Genomic DNA, 27,035 nt, shown 5'->3' with positions numbered 1-27,035 from the left:
TAAAGTTATATTACTATTGGATAACGCACCTGGCCTTCCAAAAAATTTGTCTTCTGAACATTGAAATAATGTTCCTGCCACCTAATACAACTTCTTTAATTCAGCCATTAGATCAAGGCATTATATCTACCTTTAAAACTCATTACATCAGAAAATCGTTACAATGGATTTTGGAAAAATTGATTCCGAATCTATCGAAGTAATGGAGGCCTGGAAACATTTTTCAGTTTTGTACTGTGTTGGAAACATTTTTCAGTTTTGTACTCTGTTGGAAACATTATTCAAATGTGGACTGTATCGGAAACATTTTTCAATTACTGACTGTATCGGAATCATAGCTGTATCGCTCAGTATTGTCATCATTAAATGTATGGCCAGAGTTAGTTCATTCAGGAAATATGGTCAGAAAATGGAGGAGGGGAAGGTTTTGATGATGTGACTACTGAAGATGTTTAAGAATTACTAGTAGAAAAAGAAGCTGGTGAAGTGGATTTGATGGAAATAGCATCAGAAAACCAAATCAATTCAGAGGATGATAGTGCAGATGAAAATTCCAAATTTTACAATAAAAAGCATATAGGAAGTCATAAACTTAGCCGAACAACAGTTAGAATCTTATTTTTTGAATGCAGATCCTTTGACTGAAAGGAGCACAAAGTTCAAAATGGAGCTTCTAACATGGTTAGCTCCATACTATGAAATTTACAACGATCTATCAAGCAAAAGCAAACAAACCCAGAATACTGATTTTTTAAAGAGAGCAGAAGATACACGAAATAATAAACATTGCAGAAGAAAATTCAGCGAGTGAAGATATTCTGAAACAGAGAAAGTGTTTTTGTTTGATTGTGCTTAGGGGCAATGAAGAGGAAGAAAATTAAACGAACGTACATTATCTGATATATAAATATCACAATTTGTAAGATGTTTGTTCAGTTATTACTATTTTTGATAAAAATTAAGTTTCGATTGTTATTTAAAAAATGGTATATTTTTGTTAGCTTTTGGAATGTACCTCCCCCCCCCCCCCCCCGTACTGGTTCTTAGTCCTGTATAACATGGTTTCACACTACACGAGATTTTATAGGAACCTAACTACCGTGTTATACGAGGGTTACCTGTACTTTGATCAGTCTTGTCCGTTTTGTGAGGAGCTGGTCAGTATACCTTACTACACCTCTACAAATCACTAATCCGTTCATGCCTATATTACGGTTCTCCGGTATACAACTCTGCTAGGATAAGCACATTAGATCAGGTAAACGTCATCCAGCACAGTGTTCTGAGGACAGCCCTGGAAGCTGTCAATACTGCTCCAGTCCAAAGCCTTTACATTGAAGCACATGATCTTCCATTACAACTTTGCAGGAAAACTTTGCTGTCTCACTATGCTGCTAAGATCTGAAGTCTCCCATCCCGTCCTAGTTGGGAGTATCTTTATAATACTCAGTGGGATTCCTTTTATGAGAGTAAGCCATGTGAAAACTGACCTGCATCACTCAGACTTAAAGAACTTCATATTTGGAATGTTGATCTAAATTACATTTCTCAGGACAACTCTTCCTGCACCACCCTGGTTACATTTTCATGGCTCTCATGATGACTATTTTCTGCGATCAGGGTGGGATCTTTTATCTTCTTCCATTATCAGACAGGTGCATGCAGCCCATTCTAATCTCAACTACAGTGCCAGTGCAATATACGCTGACAGATCAAAAACTGACAACGTGGTAGGTGCAGTATCAGCTTTCCCTTTATACACAGTTACAGCCTCATTACCAGCCACATGTAGTATTTTCACTGGTGAGCTGTATGCCATGAAGAGATTGTTGAACATTCCATTTCAACTGCCCTAATCTATACTGACTCTCAGTGCACTCTTTGCCATGAGGGAGAATTTCTCTTCATGCCAACCTACGCTGAAAACGATTCACTATCAATTCTCGAAATAGGCCTCGGGTTGGGCATATTCATAATATAAATTTTAGTAGTTTACACCAACCTTGCATTGAAATAATAAAACAAAATTAATAGTTTAATAATTGGTGTTACTAATTTACAATAAATTACTATTTACAATAAGTATATACAAAGGAAGAAAAGAAAAAGAATACAATAAAATATACAGAATTAAAAGCGCTAAATCTGAAGCTTTCGAAGGCTTCAGATTTAGCACTTTTAATTCTGTATATTTTATGGTATTCTTTTTCTTTTCTTCCTTTTTATATACTTATTGTAAATACTAATTTATTGTAAATAAGTAATACCTGTTATTAAACTATTAATTTTGTTTTTTGTTTTATTATTTCAACGCAAGGTTGGTGTAAACTACTAAAATTTATATTATTCACTATCAGTTACCCTCCTGCAGAGAGTCCAAAAATCAGTGACATTTCGTTGGATACCAGGACATTCTGGAATTCCAGGAAATGAGACTGCTGATGTTGCCTAAACAACCTCTTACCACCTACTCGCAGCACCTTCAAGTTCCTTATACAGATTACAAGCCTCTAATTTGCAAGGCATGTTATGAAAACTGGTTACAAATCTGGAAAAGTAATACCAACAACAAACTTTACCAGATAAAACAGAAACCAGAATTGTGGCTCTCTGTAATCAGATGAAACGCTAGAAGAAGTGCTATTAGGAACTGAGAATTGGGCATGCTCATGTTACGCACCTGTTTTTATTATTAGGAGAAGATCCACCCCAGTGCACACTCAACTTACAGTCTACCACTTTCCTGTAGACTGTCCTCTTTACTTATCCATCCATTCTAGCACCTTTCAATCATTTAGCAGCAAATTGAACGAAGCCCAGATTTTATCCCATTGTCTTGGAAATTATACAAACATAGAACTCTTAACATATTTAAATCATACTGACCTATACACATGTATATAATTCAATTGTTAAAAGATATACAAAATAAACTGTGAACTGACACAATTTGGCCTTAGTAGCCCTTGTGTCATTAAACTTAATACCAACAACAAAGTGTAGAAAAGTTGAGTCTGTATCCAAATACTGATGTTTGAATTACAATAGTGGGATATTTTGCTGTTAAAAGTTGAAAATTGTGATCTTGTTTAATGTTGAACGTATTGTAATTATTTATTCCATGAACCTGTTACATTGATCAAATTGGAACTTTAAAAATATTTTACATATCACATATACCTTATTTTTGTTAGAAATTGGCATGGGCCTTACAGGATTTGGAATGGCTTTTATATTTTTGGGAATGATCCTTGCATTTGATAGAGGATTACTGGCACTAGGAAATGTAAGTATAAAATCATATTTGATAAAGTTTGTTCATTTATTTATAATTTTGGAATATTTTTGAATTATTTATTAACATTTTATATGAAAAAAGTTAATTTGAAAGTCATATTCATCTGTATTTAGTTTCTGACTTTAAGGATGCTTTTGGCTCTTCAGAAATGTAGGCATGTATAGTATTTTATATAAGGCTGCACCCAAACATCAGTTCAACTCTGCATTGGTACACTGCGATGAATACAGAACTCTGTAAAAGGCCACAAATGTGTGTAAATGTTATGTTTGTGCAGTGTGTGTTGTCTAGTTGTTTCTGGTCACTTTGCTACCAGGAAGGCGATCACCTGGAAAGCTTGCTCAGTGAGGGGAGGTGGGTCGCAACTACACATGTACCACGATTTACTTTGAAGACCTCTGTTCTACAGCTCTTGCTGCCCTAAATTAAAAGAGGCCAAAAAATAATAAAATTAAATAATAATAAAAAAAAAAAAAAAATCCTTTACCCACTTGGAGGAAGTGTGTTAGACATGTATAGTATTTATTATATTGCAGGTACTAGTGGGTACCAGCACAGAAAAAAAAAAAAAAAATAAAAGAAATTTGGAAATAGTGAACACCTAATTAAAATATTAAAAACTAATAAGAAGCCTAGAGACTGACTTTGTTACTATATATGCTAAAAAAAAAAAAAAAGATTTAATTTGGGTTTTATTCAATTAAAAAAAAAAAGTTGGATTTTGAGAAATATGACCTGAAATAGATAAAAATCAGTTTAAATGAGTATTTACAATAAATGTTAATTGGTGACAAGAAAACCAGCCAATTTAGGTGTGAATCTGTTGACCCATAGAGTTCCCTATTACCCATAAAAGTTCAAGTTTTTATAGAAGGTCAGTAGTATAAAATTGTGATAACATTAAAACATACCACAACATTTTAGATAAAGATGTTGTTTTATATGACACAGTCTTGACAATATGTGAACCTATTGTATAAAATATCTTTATACAAGTATAACAGTAAAATTTATAAGAAGAGCAAACAATTGAAAAAATTAATAAAATTTTAAATTTGTATTATTGTTTTGACAGCAATGGGTGATTTAGAAGGTATGTCTACTATAACTTGGAGTTTAACAGATACTTGAAGCATATTAGTCTATACACATCAATATAATTAAATAGATATAATGTATTAAATAAACTATGACAGATACAATTTGGTGTTATCAGGCCCCATTCCAAGATTCTTAATTGACAAATGGAGAAACCTATTGGGAAAATGTCACCTTGTTTTATATAGAAGGGTTTAGAGAGGTTAGCAGGTTCCCTGAAATCAGTTAAGAGGCTTCATTATGGGAATATCTTAATCAAACCTTAAATTACAGGCACCCTGAGCAGATACTCCGAGCAACATCAGTTGGAGGAATACCAATTTATGATTGGTATTCCTCCAACACACAGAATGCTAAATTCATTGCAAGGTGTCATCTCAGAGTGCGACCTCCTTGAGAAAACGAAAGAGTTATTTGTTGATATTAGACTTGAGCTTCTGTAGACTGTAATTTTCAGGAAATACGTATGAAGGAAGGTTGTTAAAGAAAATGGCAGTGGAATGAATAAACGAGGAAGATGAAAAGTTGGTTCTGTGAGTTTGAAGTTGGACAGTAAATGGATGTTGGCTGGTGGCGGCACGTGTTTGGAATGTTTTGAAAGAGAGAGCGGGAATTATAGAAGCCAATTCAGAAAAACAGTGCCCATGGAAGTATCTGTAGAAAAGGCATGCAGCAGAAACAGTTCATCTGTGAGACTGCAAGTGGAGAAACTCTGTTAGAGAGGTGTCATTAATTAACCTAACTGCCCTCTTCTGAATGGAATCTAGAAGCCTGAGAGAGAGGTTTTAGGCACTCCACCCCAGATGTGCGAACAATATTCCATGGTAGGGTGGATTTGCGATTTGTACAGAGTGAACAGCTGTTTGGAAGTAAAGTAACGCCGAAAGAGAAAACTACAAGTTTTTTACAAAGACAAGTTTTTAGATGCATAGGAAGCAATATTTGTAATGTGCTTGTGCCAAGAGAGATTATAAATCAGAGTAATCCCCAAAAGAGATATATCATTTTGCCTAGAAATCGGAGTGTCACCAAAGATAAGATTAGGAGCAGAAAAATCCTTTTTGCGAGATATAAGGACAAGACTGAATTTTAGAATGATTGAAATCAACTAAGTTGGCTTTGCCCCACTGGAGATCGGCATTTAAGGACTTGGCAGCAGATATTCGAGAAGTTGAAGCTAATTGAGCAGGGCAAGGTTTCTCAAAATGGAAAGTGGAATGCAATGTGCTATCATCGACAAAACTATGAATAGGATTTCCAGTCAATGGAAGAAGAAGGTCATTAATATACAAGAGGAAAAGAGTGGGGGAAAGAACTGAACCTTGGGGGACACCGGCATTAGTGGAGAGGTTAGAAGACAGAGAGCCATCTACCATCACCCTCAGTGAGCGATCAGAGAGAAAACTGGATAACCAATTACTAAAAACAGTTGGCAAACCATAAGATGGAAGTTTGTTTAGAAGACCTTTATGCCAAACACAATCGAAAGCCTTTGAGATGTTAAGAGCAACTACTTGTGTTTCGCTGAACCTTTCCATTGAATTAGTCCATAAATGGGTAACATAAGCCACAATATCACCAGTGGATCGACACTGACGGAATCCATACTGGTGATCGTTGATCAGACGGAAGGTTTCTAGGTAATTTAAGAGTTGGCGGTTAATTGATTTCTCCATTACTTTAGAAAGAGTAGAAGTAATTGCAATGGGACAATAATTGGATGGGACGGATTTGTCACCCTTTTTAGGAACTGGCTGGATATGAGCACCTTTTGAATAACAAAGTTTAAAAAAAAGGTGGCAAAGAATAGGAGTAAGTTCAGGAGCACAGGTTTTGAGAACAAGTGGAGAAATACCATTGGGACCTGTAGCTTTCTTAGCATCAAGATTCGTCAAAATCCTTCTGACATCCTTTTGACGGAAGACCACAGGAGGCATTGAATGGAGCGTGTTGGGAATAGTGGGAGGTGTTTTACCAAGATCATTAATACATGAGCTGGAAGAAAATTGGAATGCTAGCAGGTCAGCTTTATCCTTGGCTGAAGTGACAACGGAACCATCTGGTTTGGACAGAGGTGGGAGCAGAGATGGGCAAAAATTGCAGCCAATAGCTTTGGCAAGAAACCAGAATGCTCGGCTACCATTAGGGAAAGAAGCAAGTTTTCTACTGTTAGCCTGTTCAAACTCTAGTTTGGACTGATTAATAACTGCTTTACAATTGTTGCGAGCTTTGGTGTAGGCAGAAATTGAAACTGGAGAATTAGAAACAATCCAATTACAATATGCAGCTCTTGAACAGCCTTAGCACATTTATTGGAAAACCAAGGTTTAGATAAAGGATGAAATTTTAAAGTGGAGTGTGGAATAAAGGATTCCATTCCTACAAGAATAATTTCACTGACACAATCTGAGCAAACGTTGACATCAGAAGTTTTTAAACAGTAATCTGACCAAGGAAAAGAATAAAAGTAATCTCGCAGGTCATCCCATTTTGCATTCTTGTAATGCCAAACAACAAGAGGTTGGGAATTGCCATGAGATAAAGGCTCCGTTAGAGAAGAGACAATCACCAAGTTGAGATCCGATGTGCCTAAAGGACTACTCACTTTGACTGTGTACTTAGACGGGTTGTTTGTGAGAAAAAAGATCAAACATGTTGGCTGTATGGTTAGGATCGTCCGGTTTTCTTGTAGGTAAATGAACAATCTGTGCGAGGTCATTAGTAATTGCAAAAGCCTCAGCATTTCGACCAACTGGGTCGGTGTAACTAGAAAATGGAAGCCAGCTGGAGTTGTAATCATTAAAATCACCAATGAAAATTACCTCACTGTTAGGAAGGTTGGACTGGAGAAAGTCAAGTTGCAAAGGGAGGAAGTCAAAGGAGTCCAAGTGATTAGTGGAGTTCGGAGAATGGTAGAGACAACAGATGAATTTGGCAGAATGAGGGAGAGTTTTTAAGCCAGAGGAGATTCCAAATTACCAAGTCTCTGACAGGAATATTGGAACGGACAAAAGCACAAGTATCTTTTAGGCGAAAGGAATCATACAACAAATAATTTGGGCAACTGAGATGAGCAGTAGTCGAATCAACCGATAACTGAGATTCTGTCAGAAAAAGTACATGGGGTTTGGTAGACTGCAAGTGGAAATGGACATCGTTGAGATTAGAATTGAGACCACATATATTTGTGAAATGAACTAGGAAGTGTTTGGGAAGTTTAGATCTTTTTGCAGATAAGCTTACTCTATTAGTTTGACAATTCATGGTGTATTCAATAGTAATAAAAAGTAGGGGGGGGACGTGCTGTATGAAGTAATGAAATTTTTGGATGTGGCGTATGCATGGTAAGAATATACCCAGATCCTTGACATAACGTGGCCTCGACAATGCCCCCACCCGCATACACACACCACTCGGATTCCCTCCAGTCACTATCTGGCAGAGTAGAGGTAGCAAGATTATACACTAGCTGATCCGGAAACCTTCTGAAGAGTTACCAATAGGTTCCGTCCGGTGTACTGACTAGCGGGTGGCCTGCGAACACCCTTTTTGAGCTGTACCCTCGACATGTAAGGAAGATTGAATTTCGCCTTGATGTTCATCTTAACGTCCAAAGTCATCAGTCGTACTGCATGATGGAGGAGATGTGGAATGGTTGACCGAAACTGAATTCTGGAGACTAAACATGGGTTCTACCACTTCAAGCCTCCAATAAGCAAAGTTGTGGTAATGCACCAGTTGATGAGAGTCAACTACCACCTAGTATTGCCTGGTAACACAGAGGGGCGGCATTTCTCTATGTGGTGTGGGTGCCACATCTCAGTCCCTGCTTACGTTGGTTCACATCTGGGTGGTCACCCACATTGTGCTTGTGCATGAAGATTATACCCAGTATTACTAACAGTCCCACCATCGTGAAAGTGCAAGTGGAGGATTTGGCTGTCACAGATCTTCCAGACGTTGCTGAAATTGGGTCCACTTGACTTGAATGTCACCTGAATATCAGTTTCATCAGCGTTTTAGACTCCCAGGTAGCAAGTACAGTTTGTCTTCCATATCTGAGAGAACGTCTGTGACAACTTCAAGGACCATGCTTCGTCAGGGTCAACGTTATTATCTTGACACATCGTCTTACATATTTCAATCATTTTGCGAATGTCCAGGTCCGATTCATACAATTTACAATCTAGTATGAGCTCTTCATTGTCGTCATAGCTCTCGACATATCTCATCTGTAACAGTTTCTCTTTTTCCTCATTACGAAATGAAATGTGCAGCGTTACCATCTCGCACTTGTACTCGTTGAGATCCTGAGCCAAGTCATAGTTTCGATAGTGTATTATGCGTGGATACTGTCATTTCTTGCAGATCTCGTTAGTGCTGCATGTGTAATTTGCGACAAAGCATGAGTAACATGATAGTATGATTGTAACAATACAAATACTTGTATTATTGCAATCATACTATTCAACAAATGGCTACAATCAATGGGTATTTAGGCTATTGCCTAACCTCTTCCAAACATTGATTTGGTAAAGTAAGTAGCGGGCGTGTGTATCCTATTTATCACTAACATTGATTCGGTAGAGTAAGTAGCAGGTCTGAGCATAAATTACATTGTTCATGATTTCGGTTCTAGCTGTTCAAAATTTAGTAGGTGTCATCAAAGATATTTACACATGAAAGAACTTTCGTCATACAGGGTACACATCCAATTTTTTTTTTTATATTTTATATTGATTTTATGCTTTTTTCTTACATTTTATTCTGTTAAGTTATATGGTTTGTAGATATATATGTAGACAAATGTATTTAATCAGTGTATTTGGTAGGCCTGCTGACCTATCAAGTGTAATTACTTTTTTTTTTTTTTTTTTTTTTTAAATTCAAACTTTCATTCAATTTTTCTTTTTACAGGATTTAATCAGCTTTATTTTAGCATTTTAACTTTATTTTTATTTATGTTCGAATTTTATTCCTTCCTTTTGATCTCTGTCGGGTCGGCTATGATGTACATGTTTCGTACGTATACATCATAACAGAAACAGAGACCCTTCTTATTATGGTGGCTTCTACGGTTTTGGCTGCCAACCCTTTGATGAAGTAGTTAAAGTCCTAGACCTCACTGCATTAGGTACCATTTTTGTTATTAGGTACATTTTTATGTTAATCTTAATTTCATTTAATTTCAGGTTATCTGCTTTTACCTTTCAGGCTTTCTCAATTTTTTCCATTTTAATTACACTTGATAGGTCGGCACCCCTACCCAATATGCTGATAAAATACGTTTGTCTATATTTCATTATGGTTGCTGGGTATTTCTGCTATAACTAGCCGTGCCCTGGATCCATAACCTAGTTTAATAATATAATACTTTTTATTGTTTTCTTAGGCGTTCAGTAATGTCATTATATCCTATTATTTTTATCAATATTATGTTTATATATATATATATATATATTAGGTCAAAAAAACAGACTGATTTTTGTTTTGTGGGTGGTAGTGAAAGTTTTGGGTGGGAGGCATTACCGGTAATTAAGGCCTATCTAACTGGCTAGCCATTGTTGTTCTAGCAGTTGTTGGTTCTATGTTAATAATTAACATGAAATCAAGTTAAGAAATATATAAATTCTCTCTAATCTTTTCAAATTTTACATTTATATATTTCTTAGATTTACATAGGTCTGCTTAGATTTACATAGGTATATTTTTGTTAAATACAAAATAGTTTAATATTAATTGATGCGGTTTGGTTCAAAATTTATATTTAGTTGTGGTTTGAGTCACACTCCCTTACATAGTGAACATGCGTGATGGGATGTTAGTGTGTGGGTGGGGTTGGGTGCTAATGTGCCGATATGTATCTCACCATTTTGCTGCCCCTCGACATGGGCACCTGTACATGGTAAGGGGACCTCTGTGATGCTGTTGGTCCTCCAGATTAGCATCACTGGGATCCAACACCGACAGCCTAGGTTCCAGGCTAGCATCAATGGAATCCGGCATGTTAGCTGTGCACTGCGACCTGTAGAAATTTGGAAAGGGGGATCCTGGTGGTTGAGGGGGGAGCCCAGCTTCAATACACCACTTTGGTCCCTGTTTCGACAAGATGGGTGGTCCTGGAAGGCCCAGCTAGGATCAATCGGCTTGTAGGCTCGCCTGCAAGGGTAAACTGTGTCAATGCCACGCCCCTACCCTCATGGTCCGAGGGACAGGATTCAGGCTGGTAGTGGTGCGGGTATGGTTCCTGGGTAGACCTGGCATTCCACTCCCAAACACATTTATTGCATGCCAGGTAGTGGGCATCCCTTTGTGCGTCGTGGTGGGTGGGGAGCCCGGCACTGAATCACTTCAAAAACTTCATGAATCCTGATAAACTTACTTCTTCAGGGGCCCCAAACCTGGTCCCTACCTGCAAATATAGACAAAGATGCAGATAGCACTATTGCTACAAAGAAGCAGCAAACTGAAATACCATCAGGGCCCGTACCAAGGTTTTTAATTATACACTCCACCAGTGAAAAACCGATTGCAAAATGTCGCCCTTCTTTATACAGAAAAGGTTAGCAAGTTCACCCAAATCAGTTAAGATGCTCCATTCTGGGGACCTCTTAATTGAAACTAAAAATGACAGGCAGTCTGAACAGCTACTCCGAGCAACATCAATTGGAGGAATACCCATAACAGTGACACCACATAGAACACTCAATTCATCAAGAGGTGTCATTTCAGAGTGGGACCTTCTCGACGTTACCAAGGAGGAAATCTGCTCAGAACTGAAACCACAGGGAGTTATTGCTGTAAAGAGAATTAATGCGCGTAGGGATAGGAAACTTGTTAAAACTTGAAACGTAATCCTGACTTTTAACTCACTGAAGCCTCCTGATGAGATTATAGTTGACTATATCAACTGTCCAGTGCATTCATATGTTCCAAACCCTTTACGGTGTTTTACATGCCAGAAATATGGATATTCTCAAATGCCGTGCTCGATGTGGAGCAAAGGACCACGAAACAACAGCATCTTCAGCCACAAAATCCAACGGCTGAAGGCAGAGCTGAACATATCATACCAGGAGGCAATTAAAATGGTGAAATCTATAAATATTAACAAGCCCGCCAGTGCCCAGACGGTAGGGAGATGTTCCATCTGAACTCAGACAGATATGACCAAAAGAGTCATTCACTCCCATCACACATTAGCATTAGTAGAGGCATTTGATGCAAGAAAGCAAGCTTATGCAGCATCAGCCAAAAAAAATAAAGTAAAATAAATAAATAAAAAATAACCACTTCCACTTCACCCCTCTGTTCGTTCAAAATACCTGTCCAGCTGAGCCTTAAACTTATTTAGGCTATCAACTTCCACTACAAGGGGTGGAAGTCTGTTCCACCTACCAACCACCCGCTGGCTAAAGGCAAATTTCCGCACATCTATTATCTCTTAAGCTTACAAAATTACACATTACCTCTTAAGCTTACAAAAATTTGCACAGAAAGACCAATCAGCTGCCACTCCTATATCAGTACCTCCTAATACTCCACAAGTAACAAAAGAAATTGTCAAAGAAAGGACTAAGAAAGTTAAAGCCCCCCTAGTACCCTAGAAAACATGGATGTCGAGGAGAAGGAGGTACAAGATGATTCAGTCTTGTAACTCTTTGCTGTGGAGGAAATGGACACTGGACAGCTTCCATACATCCCCAGAAAGGATAAATCCAAGACTGACAAAAGTATGCCCTCAGCACCTTGGAAGCTGCCTGAGGATCCATCAAGCCAAAATAATGGCTAAATTCCTACAATGGAACTGTCGTGGATTCCGGCGAAACAATGATGACATCAAGGCCCTCCTGCAAAAGCATGAGCCAGTTTGCTTTTGCTTACAGGAGACATACCTGAATGCAAACGAAAACCCTTCCCTTCGTAACATCACTATCGTTCAAAAGGACAGAACCTGGGATGAACCTGCCCATGGGGTTGTTGCTATACTTCTGGGCAGCCATATCCCATTTCAACCTATTGAGCTCTCCACCAACATAGAAGCGGTAGCGGTTCGCCTTACGGTAGGGTTCTTATTAACAGTCTGTTGGTTTATTTGTCATCTGGGGCTGATATCTCCCAGAAAGACATTGATGATATCATTGTTCAGCTGCCTACTCCTGGGCAATTTCAATGGATATAAAACCCTGTGGGGTAGTGCCGACCTTAATGGAAGGGGATGTGTCATAGAGCATATACTCACTGACAATGACCTTTCCCTTCTAAATGTGGGAACTAATACCTTTTTCCACGTGCCTACCCGTACGTTCTCTGCTATTGATCTCTGTATATGCTCCCCCTCTCTTTTTCCTTTATTCACTTGGAAGGTAGAAGACAACCTTTACAGAAGCAATCACTTCTCCATGATAACCAACCTACTTAATGTGAGGTCGTGTCCATCTTTTAGGTTACCATGATGGAAGATTGATCAGGCTGACTGGAATTCCTTTCAACACCTGGTAGACTTTAACATCAGTACAGTCAGTCAGTATCCTATCAATGATGCAGTGCCATACATCACAGAAACCATTGTTCATGCAGCTGCAACTACAATTCCGAAAACATCTACCTGGTTTCCGCTATTTCCAAAACCCTGGTGGAATACTGCATGCACAGCAGCAAAAAAGGCACAAAATAAAGATTGGGGGATATTTCGACAATATTCTATCATAGCCAATCTCTTAGCCTTCAAATATACACATGCCAGAGCATGATATATTCGCTGTCAGAGCAAAAAGGAATCGTGGATCTGCTTTACATCCACTATTACCCCATCAACCAGCAGTAAAGCTATCTGGGACAAAATCCGGAAAATTAAGGGGAAGTATACATCGCACCCTTTATCTGTCCTGGAATATAGGGGATGCATGATTGCAGACCCAACTGCAATAGCCAACACACTTTGGGAGACCTTTTCTGCCATCTTGTCAACATCTTCTTACTCCCCAGAATTTCTTGTCTGGAAAGACAAACTTGAAAAGCAGCCAATTAACTTTAAATCTAAAAATTCTCATCCCTATAACTGGCCCTTCACCATGGAAGAGTTAGAAACAGCTCTGAGTCTTACCAAGGCAAGTGCTGCTGGACCAGATCTTATCCATTATGAAATGATCAAACATCTGTCAGCAAAATCCATGAACCAACTGCTCTTTCTATATAACAGAATATTTCAAGAAGAGCAGTTTCCAGATTCCTGGCATAAGGCAATCGTGTTTGCCTTTCCTAAGCCAGGAAAGGATCCTAAAATCCCAACGAACTACCGTCCTATTGCTCTGACTAGCTGTTTGTGCAAAATTCTGGAGAGAATGGTCAATGCCCACCTTATATGGTATCTGGAGGCAAATGGGCTCCTCTCCAAATTGCAGTGTGGCTTCCATAGGAATAGGTTAACTTTAGACCATTTAATCAAGCTCAAAACTTCCATTTGAGATGCCTTTTTAAAACAAGAACACCCAGTGTCCATGTTCTTCGATATGGAAAAAGCGTATGACACAACTTGGAGATTGGGAATTTTAAAAGCCTTTATAGCACTGGTCTTAGAGGTCATCTCCCAATTTTATTAAAATCTTTTTATCTCATCATTCTTTCCAAGTCTGTGTAGGATCTACCCTGCTCGCACTTTTAGCCCAGAGGAGTTAGTACCTCAAGGATCCATTTTAAGTGTTACGCGCTTTTTGCCATCAAAGTGATTTCCATCACAGAACAACTTCCTCCAACTGTAAACTGTGCCCTCTGTGTTGACAATTTCAGCATATTCTGTCACTCCTGCAACATGAGGGTAATTGAGAGGCAACTGCAACATGCTGTTGACCATCTGAACTCATGGGCAATGAATAACGGATTCAGGTTCTCTCCACAAAAGACTGTTTGCATGCATTTTTGTAGAAAACGCAACCTTCATCCCGAACCTGAACTGAGGCTTGGACAAAATGCTATTCCGGTAGTACCTGTGACTAGAGTGGCCGCCTCCGTAGCCAGGTGGGCAGGAGCAGCAGTGCGTAGCACATGCTTCTTGATTAGACTGGGGTTCGAGCCCGTGACTACCAAATACGGAGGATATGGAAAGGTCAGGGAATGACCACCGCATATCCTCGGAGCAATATGGCCTTAGTTGCTAACGGGGAACATGCTTTGTAAAAAGGATAGGTGGAATAGGACCAGGGTATGTCTGCCAGGGGCAAAGGTTGATGACGTTGTAGAGCGGATATCATCTTTTAAGGGCACAAAAGGTGATATAGTTGTACACGTTGGCACTAATGATATTAAGAGTAGGAGACCGGCGGAATTACTTAGCAAGTACAGGTCACTGTTGAAAAAAAGCCGTGAATTAGGGTTGAACTTGAAAGTGTCTGCAATTCTGCCCAGACACGATAGGAGGGAGTATATGATGAGAGCCTTGTCGATCAATTCGGCCCTGGAGGGATTGTGCAAGGCTCAAGGGGTAGAATTTTTTTCAGAGTACTGTACTTGTTAACAGGAGAGATTGCTTCTACAGGGATGGGATACACTTAAATAGAAAGGGTGCAAGAATTTTTGCTGATGCTGTCGAGGCAGTGTTAGGTGGGTCGGAAAACTGCTAGTTGGGGGGGATACAAGGACTAATAGATTAACAGTAGCCACTGGCAGAGGTGGAAGTGATTCTTGCACTGCTTCTATTCAAATGAGCAGAAGTCTGAAAAACAAGATGCAGGATATTTCAGAGACTGCTGGTAGTCATTGCGTTACAAGTAAACACATGGGTTGTGTTAGGGTAGCTAAGAATAGAAACAGGTGCATGTATACCTGCGTGTACACCAATGCTAGGAGTTTGGTAAATAAATTTGATGAATTTGAGGTATTGCTCAAAACATCAAAGGCAGATATTGTTGGGATATCAGAGACGTGGTGTCACACAGATATAAGTAATGCGGAACTGGAATTTGGGGAATACAATGTATATAGAAAGGATAGACAGGACAGGAGGGGAGGAGGGGTTATGCTATTAATTAAGAAACACATAAAGTCAAAGGAAGTGAAGCCAGTTGACATCGATGGACAGGGCAGTGTCGAGTCAGTTTGGTGTGACATAAGCATAGGGAAATCAAAATTGAGAGTAGGAGTGTGCTATAGGCCTAATGACTCTGATGAGTATAATAATATATTGTACAGGGAAATAGAGTGGGCCAGTAAATCAGAGAGTCTTATAATGGGGGATTTTAATTTCCCAGATATTGACTGGAATTTGTGGGTTGGTCACTCGCGCACTAGCAAGGCTTTTGTGGATTTATTGGATGATTGTTTTCTACATCAGCATGTTTGTGAGGCAACAAGAGGGAGCAATACTCTTGATCTGATTATCAGTAGTGATTCTTCATGCATTAAGAAGCTGCAGATAAATGAACCACTAGGTGGCAGTGATCACAGTGTGTTGAAGTGGGATTTACTCAAGGAGGTAACTACCATCAGAGGTAAAGGGAAGGGTTTTTGTTTTCGTAAAGGTGACTATGATGGCCTGAGACAGTATTTAAATTCTATACAGTGGGACCAACTGATGATGTTACCAACAGCAAACTCAAAATGGGAAGCATTCAAGGAACTAATCTTGGTGGCTACCAGGCTTTACATACCAACTAAGAAATATTGTTCAAGGTTTAGGCCTAAATGGTTGTCAGATGGACTAATGAGACATGTGGCAGAGAAGAAAAATGCATGGGATACATACAAATTAATGGGTGACATGGAAGCCTATGATAGATATAAGTTGGTCTGTAACCAAGTCACAAAGGAGATTAGGCAGGCAAAGGCAGACTACGAAAAATCCTTGGCAAAGGATGCAAAGAAGAACAGAAAGGAGTTCTTTACATACTTGAACTCGAGAAGGAAAGGGATGAATCAGATTGGTCCACTGGATATTGATGGTTCAACAGTTGAGGATCCTGCTCAGGTGGCTAACAATCTAAACGAGTATTTTGCATCTACATTCACACATGAGGAGTTATTCAGGAAGGAGAATGATGTAGGTAAAGTAAACATTGGCAGTGAGCTGGATGATTTTGTAATAACTGAGAGGAAAGTGGAGGAGAGATTGTTGAGGATAAACATAAAAAAGGCACCTGGGGTGGATGGGATCTATCCAGTTATATTAAAGGAGGCAGCAAAGGAAGTATGCAAACCCCTAGCCATAATTATGAGAGCTTCTTTGGACTCAGGGGAGGTACCCATAGACTGGAGATGTGCAAATGTAACCCCAATTCACAAAGGAGGATCAAAGGCTGACACAAGTAATTATAGACCTGTTAGTTTAACTTCTGTTCCAGGTAGTAAATTAATGGAGGCACTGGTTAAAGAAGCACTGCAGGATCATCTAGACAAGAATTCAGTTATAGCTCAGACGCAGCATGGTTTTGTTAAGGGCAGGTCTTGCCTGACCAATTTGATTGGATACTATGATGTAGTCACAAAAGAACTGGATGCAGGGAATAACTTTGATATTATATATTTGGATCTTAGAAAGGCTTTTGATACTGTTGCACATGGTAGACTGCTGCACAAATTGGAGCAGTGTGGCATTGGAGGCAAATTGCTGCTATGGATAAGGGGATGGTTGAGTGGCAGAAGACAGAGAGTGGTAATCAATGGACACTGCTCAACGTGGACTAATGTTATTAGTGGAGTTCCTCAAGGTTCAGTGTTGGGTCCATTGTTGTTTTCGGTGTTTATGAATGATATTGATGATGGGATATCAAGTTTAATGTCTAAGTTTGCAGATGATACAAAGGTTGGCAGGGTTGTTCAGGACACTACTGACGCTATGCTGCTGCAACAGGATCTGGAAAGGTTGAACAGATGGGCTGAGAGGTGGCAAATGAAGTTGAACATTGACAAATGTAAAGTACTACATATGGGTAACAGTAACCCCAGAGCAATGTATCAACTCTGCGGTACTACACTGACAGTGGTGGAGAATGAAAAGGACCTGGGGGTAATTGTGCAGGCAGATATGAAGTTCTCTGAGCAGTGCAGACGAGCTGCAAGAGTAGCTCATGGTGTCTTGTCAATGATATACAGGAATTTTTCTAGCAGGGATAAGGAGGTGATTATTCCCTTGTATAAGGCAATGGTTAGGCCACATCTTGAGTACTGTATACAGGTCTGGAGGCCTCATTTCAAGAAGGATGTAGAGCTGCTGGAATGGGTACAGAGAAGGGCAACAAGATTAGTAAATGGAACAAAGGGTTGCTCTTACGAAGAAAGGCTTAAGTTTTGCAAATTACAGAGTCTGGAGACTAGGCACCGGCGAGGTGATCTGATAGAGGTGTATAAGGCTTTGAATGGTTTGAGCATGCTCAATGCCAATGGGATTCTTCATCTTTCTCCCAATAATCACCTCAGAGGGCATAAATTCAAATTGAAGAAGGACGGATGTAGGATAGATGTGCGGAAATTTGCCTTTGGCCAGCGGGTGGTTGGTTGGTGGAACCGACTTCCATCACTTGTTGTTGACGTTGATAGCCTAAACAAATTTAAAGCTCAACTGGACAGGTATTTCGAACGAACGGAGGGGTGAAATGGGAGAGGGTTTTTTTTTTTTTTTTTTTTTGGCTGATGCTGAATAAGCTTGCTTTCTTGCATCATATGCCTCTACTAATGCTAATGCTCCTAAAAACCAAATAAACAATAAACAAACAAACAAACCTGTGACTAGATTTTTGGGACTCGTATTTGATAAAAAGTTGACCTTTCTACAACACATCCGTTAACTATATGTGAAATGCACGAGAGGCTTGAATATCCTACGTGCAGTCTCTTCAAATTCTTGGGGTGCTGATCGATGTACTCTATTGTGCTTCTATCATGCACTCATGCAATCTATGTTAGATTGAGTCCCAGGTATACACATCTGCTATACTCACTGTACTCCAATGGCTGGATCCCATCCACCATCGGGTGATCCGTATTACCACTGGAGAATTTCGAACATCTCCTGTCCAGAGCCTATATGTCGAAGCGAATGAGCCCTCATTATTGCTTCGTAGGAAACAGTTGTCTCTACAGTATGCATTGAAACTGAAATCCCTGCCAGACCATCCCATGTGGACACCCGTTCTTGAGCTACGTTGGAAAAATCTGTACAACACTCACCAGACTGCAAATCAACCATTCGGTATTCGTATCCAAAAGCTACTGAGCGATTTGGACATCACATTAGACAACATTGCCTCATCACCAGGGCAACCTTATCCACCCTAGCATGCTTGTGTCCCAAACTGCAACTTCTCCCTTAACAACTGGAGAAAAGACAGTACTCCATCCGCTGTCTACCTGCAGCTCTTTTAGCACAGCGCTCTGAACATTCTGACTTCTTGCCCGTCTACACAGATGGCTCGAGGTCAGAAGTGTCTGTCGGATCTGCGGTTGTTTTCCCAGACACCACGGTATCTGAGCAGATCTCCCACAAATGCAGTATGTCCACTGCAGAGCTGCATGCAGTTGAGCTAGCCTTGGATCGTATACAAGCTACCCACTGCAAAAAAAATATATATACCGATTCTTTGAGTTCATTTCAGGCTTTATCATCTATGAAGTTCAACCCTCATCCTCTCCTGACTCAGATTCAGGGGAGGTCCCCATGGACTGGAGAGGTGCAAATGTATCCCCAATTCACAAAGGGTGACAAATAATTATAGACCTGTTAGTTTAACTTCTGTTCCAGGGAAAAAAATGGAGTCACTGGTTAAAGAAGTGAAGCAGGATCACCTAGACAAAACTGCTGTAATAGTTCAGACACAGCATGGGTTTGTTAAGGGGGAAGTCTTGTCTGACCAAATTGATTGGATACAACGATATGGTCACAAAGGAACTGGATGCAAAAAATAATTTTGATATTATATACTTGGATTTCAGGAAAGCGTTTAATACTGTTGCACATGGAAGACTGCTGTACAAATGGGAGCAGTATGGCATTAAGGGCAAGTTGCTGCAATGAATAAAGGGATGGCTGAGTGAGAAATGGCAGAGAGTGGTAATGAATGGACACTGTTTTACGTGGACTAATGTTATTAGTGGATTCCCCCAGGGTTCGGTTGTTTTGTGTATTTATCAATGATATCGATGAAGGTATATAAGGCTTAATGTTGAAGTTTGCAGATGATACAAAGGTCTTTACTGTTAATTACAGTAAAGACAGTACGCTACTGCAAAAGGATCTAGAAAAGTTAGACAGATGGGCTGAGAAGGGGCAACTGAAGTTTAACATTGAAATGCAAAGTACTGCATGTGGGTAGCAGTAACCCAATAGCAACGTACCAACTGTGTTGGTACTATACTCAGGTAGGTGGAAAATGTAAAAGACCTGGGGATAATTGTGCAGTCAGATATGAAGTTCTCTGCGCAGTGCAGATGGGCTGCTAGAGCAGGTCATGGAGTTTTGTCAATGATATATTGGAATTTTGCTAGCTGAGACAAGGAGGTGATTATCTCTTTGTATAAGGCAATGGTCAGGCATTACCTTGAGTACTGCGTACAGGTCTGGAGACCTCATTTTAGGAAGAATGTAGAGTTGCTAGAACGAGTACAGAGAAGGGCAACAAGATTGGTGAGAGGAACAAAGGGGGTTGCTCTTACCGAGAGAGTCTTAAGTTCTGCAAGTTGCAGCATCTGGAGGCTAGGCACCTGTGAGGTGATCTGATTGAGGTGTATAAGGCCTTGAATGGTTTGAGCAGGCTCAATGCTGATGGGATACTTCCGCTTGCTCAGATTAAGAATCTGAGAGGACATACATTCAAATTGAAGAAAGAAAGTTGTAGAATAGATGTGCAGAAGTTTGTCTTTAGCCAGTGGGTAGTTGATTGCCCGAACAGACTTCTATCTGTTGTTGTGGAAGTTGATAGCTTAAATAAATTTAAGACTGACCTAGACAAACATTTGGAGTGACCTGATGGTTGAAATGGGAAGGTGTTTCTTTTTTTTTTTCCCCTGTTTTTTTTAATTTTATTTTATTTTATGGCTGATGCTATATAAGCTTGCTTTCTCGCATCATAAGCCTCAACTAATGCTAAATCATGGGATACCTGACTAGTAACGGGTAGGCCCACCTTTCTCCCGGATAAGGGTAAGATGGTAAAGCATTGAGTTCATTGGTTCACAAGTATTTCCATTCATGCATGCTCACCATAATCTGTCGCATTCCTGGATGGAGGATCCAAAGCTCTAATGGACCTTTCCACAGCATCCCAAAGATGCTCCACAGGATTCATGTCTGATGAATGGGGGAGGCCATTCATGGTATTAAAATCTTCGGAATGCCCTTCAAACCATGTTCTAGTCACTACAACTGTGTGGGGAGTCGCATTGTCCTGCTGAGAGTCCATTGTCCTGTGGGTGCACAATGACCATGAAGGGATGCAGATGGTCTGCAAGGATGGGCACATAACCTGGACTGTTCAGAGATGAATCTAGATGTACCAGAGGTTCCAACATGTGCCACTTGAACATTCCCCAGACCATTACTGACCATCCACCTGCCTGAACAGTTCCTTGTTGACATGATGGGTGCATAGTTTTGTGCGGTTTCAACCAGATACGTACCCTTCCGTCCACTCAAAATAACTGGAAACAGGACTCATCGGACCAGGAGACCTGTCTCGAATCATCCAAGTCCGAGTGCCGATGTTCTTTCACCCAATTGAGGTGTAGAGTCCTGTGTTGTGGTCTTAGCAATGGGATTCTGGTGGGTCGGCGGCTCCAATAACGTATTGCAGCTAATGCTCATTGAAGTCGGCAGAGATTTGTGCCACTGTTGCTCTCCATTTGGCTGAAACTGCGAGATAGACGTCGACAGCCACATTCATTAAACACCTTTCTCCCCCCCCCTCAGTGCTGTCCACGATGAGATGTTTTCCGGAAATGGCATATTCCCGATACACTCTTGATACTATCGAATGGGGATAGTGCAATTTCTGTACCACCTCTGTGATAGAGTGACCCATGCGTCGAGCACCCACTATCATCCTTCTTTCAATGTCGGGGTGTACCCAGGGCTGGCACAAAGGTATATGGCACCCCCCTCTCACTGATGTGAAGATTTTCATTTTTTAGAATGATTAATTTTACCAATTTGCACAAAATTGTAAGGGGCATTGGCGCCCCTAAACCTTGGCACTCATAGGCCAGTGCCTACTCGGCCTTACCCTAAAGCCGGCCCCTAGTGTACCTATAAACCTGCCAATCGGTGGGTTTGTCTGCTAGCGAGAGAGCTGACAGCATCGTGTTGCCCATGAACCAGGTATCCCATGAATTCTGTCCTTTCAGTGTATAACAATAAAACACTTCACCATGTATAGAAAATATAGAAACTTGTCTAATGCAGCACATGGAGGGGCAGCGCTCTTAGTAAACTCAATTCCCTCTAGACCTGTTTCCCTGCAAACACTGTTGAAGACAATTGCAGCCCACATCACCATTGGCATAATGATAATATTAGTTGCATTGTATCTATTATCAAACCACACTTACACCCTTGCTGATTTAGACAACTTAATAAAACAAATACCTACTCCTTTCTGTATTATTGGTGACTGGAATGGCCATCACCCCCCTATGAGGTTCTCAACATCTTGACTGCAGAGGAATTGAAAAAGTCTTAGATAAACACAATCTAACTATTTTAAACAACGGTGATCACACATAGAACTAGCCGAGTGGTCAGGACCTTGAGTGTAGTAGCACGTGCTCTTTGAGTGGACCAGGGTTCAAGCCTGTGACTGCTAAATACATTTAACATTTGTATTGATGATTTATTTCCTCTTGTAGACTGGACAGTTACCGACAACCTTGTGACCACTTTCCGATCATCTGTAATTTCTATACAAGTTCTGCGCAGAGTAACATTAGAACAATCTGTAAATTTGACAAGGCCAACTGGACTAAATACCAAGAAATTGCTCATTTAGATTCCTTCATCATTGCAACTGACAAGGTTGATTCTGTGGTAAGCTATATTACACAACAAATAATGACAGCAGCTGAATCTGCTATCCCGAAATCATCATTTAAAATATGGCTCCATCCAGAAATGTGGTGGAATGAAGCATGTAGCATTGCTAAAAATGAAAGGAATAAATACTGGAATCAGTTTCGAAAACATCCAACCACAGCCAACCTCCTACAGAGAGGAAGAGTTATGACTTGTCATGTATGACGAGTGAGTGATAAAGGAGTGTGGGTGCATTATGCTGCCACCATAAACGGATCCACAGATACTTCTACAGTCTGAAAAAAAATCAAACGAATTAATGACAAATACTTGCAACTTCTCTCATTCTATTTCGGAAAGGGAAGGAAATATCCGAACCTGTGGAAGTTGCCACTGCATTCGAACCACATATGAACCAGCCTTTCATTTGCTAAAATCCCAGACAGAAAAATACAAACTGAATTTCAGTACAGCTGTCAAACATTCATACAATCTGCCACTGACTATGACTGAATTGCACAATGCACTTACATGGGTGAAGAACAGTGCCCTGGGTCCTGATGTAATTTATTACACCTCCAGTGGGGGAAGAATGTCATATTTCCCTACAACGTCAGACAGTTGCATTCAGCTCATGCTTTTTTTTTTTTTTTTTTTTTTTTATGAGAACCCCAAACACGAGAGGTATTATAACCTATAGTACTTAGTACCGTGCTTGGGTTGGAGGTTGAGAAGACGAAAGAAGATATTTGTTGATATTGGACTTGAACTTCTGTAGATTGTAGTTTTCAGGAAATACGTATGAAGGAAGGTTGTTCCAGAAAACGGCAGTTGAATGAATAAATGAGGAAGATGAAAAGTTGGTTCTGTGGGTTTGAAGTTGGACAGTAAATGGATGTTGGCTGGTGGCGGCACATGTTCGGACTGTTTTGAAAGAGAGAGCGGGAATTATAGAAGCCAATTCAGAAGAACAGTGCCCATGGAAGTATCTGTAGAAGAGGCATGCAGCAGAAACAGTGCATCTATGAGAAAGCGAGTGGAGAGACTCTGTTAGAGATGAATCATTAATTAACCTAACTGCCCTCTTCTGAATGGAATCAAGAAGCCTGAGAGAGGTTTTGGGGGCACCACTCCAGATGTGGGAACAATATTCCATGGCAGGGCGGATTTGCGATTTATACAGAGTGAGCAGCTGTTTGGGAGAAAAGTAACGCCGAGAGCGAAAGAGAAAACCAAGTTTTTTAGATGCAGAGGAAGCAATATTTGTAATATGCTTGTGCCAAGAGAGATTAGAGGTCAGATTAATCCCCAAAAGAGATATATCATTTTGCCTAGAAATCGGAGTGTCACCAAAGATAAGCATAGGAGCAGAAGTATCCTTTTTGCGAGATATAAGACAAGATTGAGTTTTAGAAGGGTTGAAATCAACTAAGTTGTCTTTGCCCCACTGGAGAATTACCTGAAGATCGGCATTTAAGGAATTGGCAGCAGATTTTCGAGAGCTTGAAGCTGATTGAGCTGGACAAGGTTTCTCAAAATGGAAAGTTGAATGCAATGTGCTATCATCGGCAAAACTATGGATAGGATTTCCAGTCAATGGAAGAAGGTCATTGATATACAAGAGGAAAAGAGTGGGGGAAAGACCTGAACCTTGGGGGACACCGGCATTAGTGGAGAAGTTAGAAGACAGAGAGCCATCTACCATCACCCTCAGTGAGCGATCAGAGAGAAAACTGGATAACCAATTACTAAAAACAGTTGGCAAACCATAAGATGGAAGCTTGTTTAGAAGACCTTTATGCCAAACACGATCAAAAGCCTTTGAGATGTCAAGAGCAACTACTTGTGTTTCACCGAACCTTTCCATTGAATTAGTCCATAAATGGGTAACATAAGCCAGAATATCACCAGTGGATCGACACTGACGGAATCCATACTGGCGATCGTTGATCAGACGGAAGGTTTCTAGGTAGTTTAAGAGTTGGCGGTTAATTGATTTCTACATTACTTTAGAAAGAGTAGAAGTAATTGCAATGGGACGATAATTGGATGGGAGTTATTTGTCACCCTTTTTAGGAACTGGCTGGATATGAGCAAATTTCCAAGCAGAAGGAAAAACACCTTTGGAATAAGAAAGTGAAAAAAGGCGGCAAAGAATAGGAGTAAGTTCAGGAGCACAGGTTTTGAGAACAAGTGGAGAAATACCATCAGGACCTGGAGCTTTCTTAGCATCAAGATTCATCAAAATCCTTCTGATATCCTTTTGACGGAAGACCACAGGAGGCATTGAATGGAGCGTGTTAGGAATGGTGGGAGGTGTTTTACCAAGATCATTAATACATGAGCTGGAAGAAAAATGGGATGCTAGCAGGTCAGCTTTATCCTTGGCTGAAGTGACAACAGAACCATCTGGTTTGGACAGAGGTGGGAGCAGAGATGGGCAAAAGTTGCGGCCAATAGCTTTGGCAAGAGACCAGAATGCTCGGCTACCGTTAGGGCAAGAAGCAAGTTTTCTACTCTTAGCCTGTTCAAACTCTAGTTTGGACTGATTAATAACTGCTTTACAATTGTTGCGAGCTTTGGTGTAGGCAGAAAATGAAACTGAAGAATTAGAAACAAGCCAATTACGATATGCAACGTTCTTCTCTTGGACAGCCTTAGCACATTTATTGGAAAACCAAGGTTTAGATAAAGGACGAGATTTTAAAGTGGAGTGTGGGATAAAGGATTCCATTCCTGCAAGAATAATTTCACTGACACGATCTGAGCAAACATTGACATCAGAAGTTTTGAAACAGTAATCAGACCAAGGAAAAGAAGAAAAGAAGTCTCGCAGGTCATCCCATTTTGCATTCTTGTAATGCCAAACAATACGAGGTTGGGAATAGCCATGAGATAAAGGTTCCATTGGGGAAGAGACAATCACCAAGTTGTGATCTGAAGTGCCTAAAGGACCTCTCACTTCAACCTTGTACTTAGAAGGGTTGTTTGTGAGAAAAAGATCAAGCGTATTGGCTGTATGATTAGGATTGTCCGGTATTCTTGTAGGTAAATGAACAATCTGTGCTAGGTCATTAGTAATTGCAAAAGCCTCAGCATCTCGACCTGCTGGGTCGGTGTGACTAGAAAACGGAAGCCAGCTGGAGTTGTGAACGTTAAAATCACCAAGGAAAATTACCTCATTGTTAGGAAAGTTGGACTGGAGAAAGTCAAGTTGCAAAGAGAGGAAGTCAAAGAGCTCCAAGTGATTAGTGAAGTTGGGAGAATGGTAGAGACAACAGATGAATTTGACACAATGAGGTAGAGAGATTTTAAGCCAGAGAAGATCAAAGAGAGGAGATTCCAAATTGCCAAGTCTCTGACAGGGAATATCAGAACGGACATATGCACAAGTACCACCTTTGAGGCGAAAGGAATCATACAGCAAATAATTTGGACATCTGTGATGAGCAGTAGTTGAATCAACTGATAACTGAGATTCAGTCAGAAAAAGTACATGGGGTTTGGAAGACTGCAAGTGGAAATGGACATCGTTGAGATTAGAATTGAGACCACGTATATTTGTGAAATGAATTAGGAAGTCCTTGGGAGGTTTAGATCTTTTCGCAGATAAGCTTGCTCTATTAGTTTGACAATTCATGGTGTATTCAATAGTAAGAAAAAGTGGGTGGGACATGCTGTATGAAGTAATGAAATTTTTGGATATGGCGTACATGTGGTAAGAATATACCCAGATCCTTGACATAACGTGGCCTCGACAATGCTCCCCGCATACACACTACTCGGACTCCCTCCAGTCACTATCTGGCAGAGTAGAGGTAGCAAGATTATACACTAGCTGATCCGGAAGCTTCCTAGAGAGTTACCAATAGGTTCAGTCCAGTGTACTAACTATCGGCCGGCCTGCGAACACCGTTTTAGAGCTGTACCCTCGAAATGTAAGGAATATTGGATCTCGCCACGACATTCATCATAACCTCAAAAATCATCAATCATACTGCATGATGGAAGAGATAGGGAAGGGTTGGCCGGAACTTAGCTCTAGAGACTAAACATGGGTTCCACCACTTCAAGCCTCCAATAAGCAAAGTGGTGGTATTTCACCGGTTGATGAGAGTCATCTACCACCTAGTACTGCCTGGTAACATAGAGGGGCGGCGTTCCTCCATGTGGTGTGGGTGCCACACCTCGACCCCTGCTTACGTTGGTTCACACCTGGGTGGTCACCCACCATGTAGTGCATGAAGGTTATACCCAGTATTACTAACAGTCCCACCATCGTGAAGGTGCAAGCAGAGGATTTGGCTGTCATAGACCGTCCGGACTTCACCGAAATTGGGTCCACTTTGACTTGAGTGTCACCCGAATATCAGTTCCATCAGCGTTTTAGACTCCCAGGTAGCAAGAACAGCTTGTCTGGCATATCTGAGAGAATGTCTGTGACAACCTCATGGACCTCAAGGCTACTCTTAACCTCCCGTGCCTGTAAAATATATACCGACGGATCAAAAACTGACAGTGTCGTAGGCATTGCAGCAGTTTTTCCTACATGTACAGTTACAGCCACACTACTGTTAGCATGCAGTCTTCATTGCTGAACTTTACGCCATCAAGTTAGCATTTAGTAAGATTATTGAGCTTTCCATC

General features: G+C 40.4%; 1 protein-coding gene across 1 annotated transcript in view; it reads left to right on the top strand.

The window, feature by feature from the left end:
• Nucleotides 1-27,035, top strand: part of LOC150077267 (vesicle transport protein GOT1B-like) — an 82,637-nt gene that overhangs the window by 19,579 nt on the left and 36,023 nt on the right. Inside the window, exon 2 of the mRNA XM_090386494.1 lies at nt 3,195-3,286. Coding sequence (XP_090242620.1) covers nt 3,195-3,286 — 92 coding nt within the window. The remainder of the gene's footprint in view (nt 1-3,194; nt 3,287-27,035) is intronic.

Source organism: Mastigoproctus giganteus, chromosome 12 (assembly GCF_048544385.1).
Source record: "Mastigoproctus giganteus isolate SK-2022 chromosome 12, ASM4854438v1, whole genome shotgun sequence".
NCBI classification, from domain to species: domain Eukaryota; kingdom Metazoa; phylum Arthropoda; class Arachnida; order Uropygi; family Thelyphonidae; genus Mastigoproctus; species Mastigoproctus giganteus.
The sequence above is the reverse complement of the archived record's forward strand: the minus strand, read 5'-3'. Positions and strand labels throughout refer to the sequence as shown.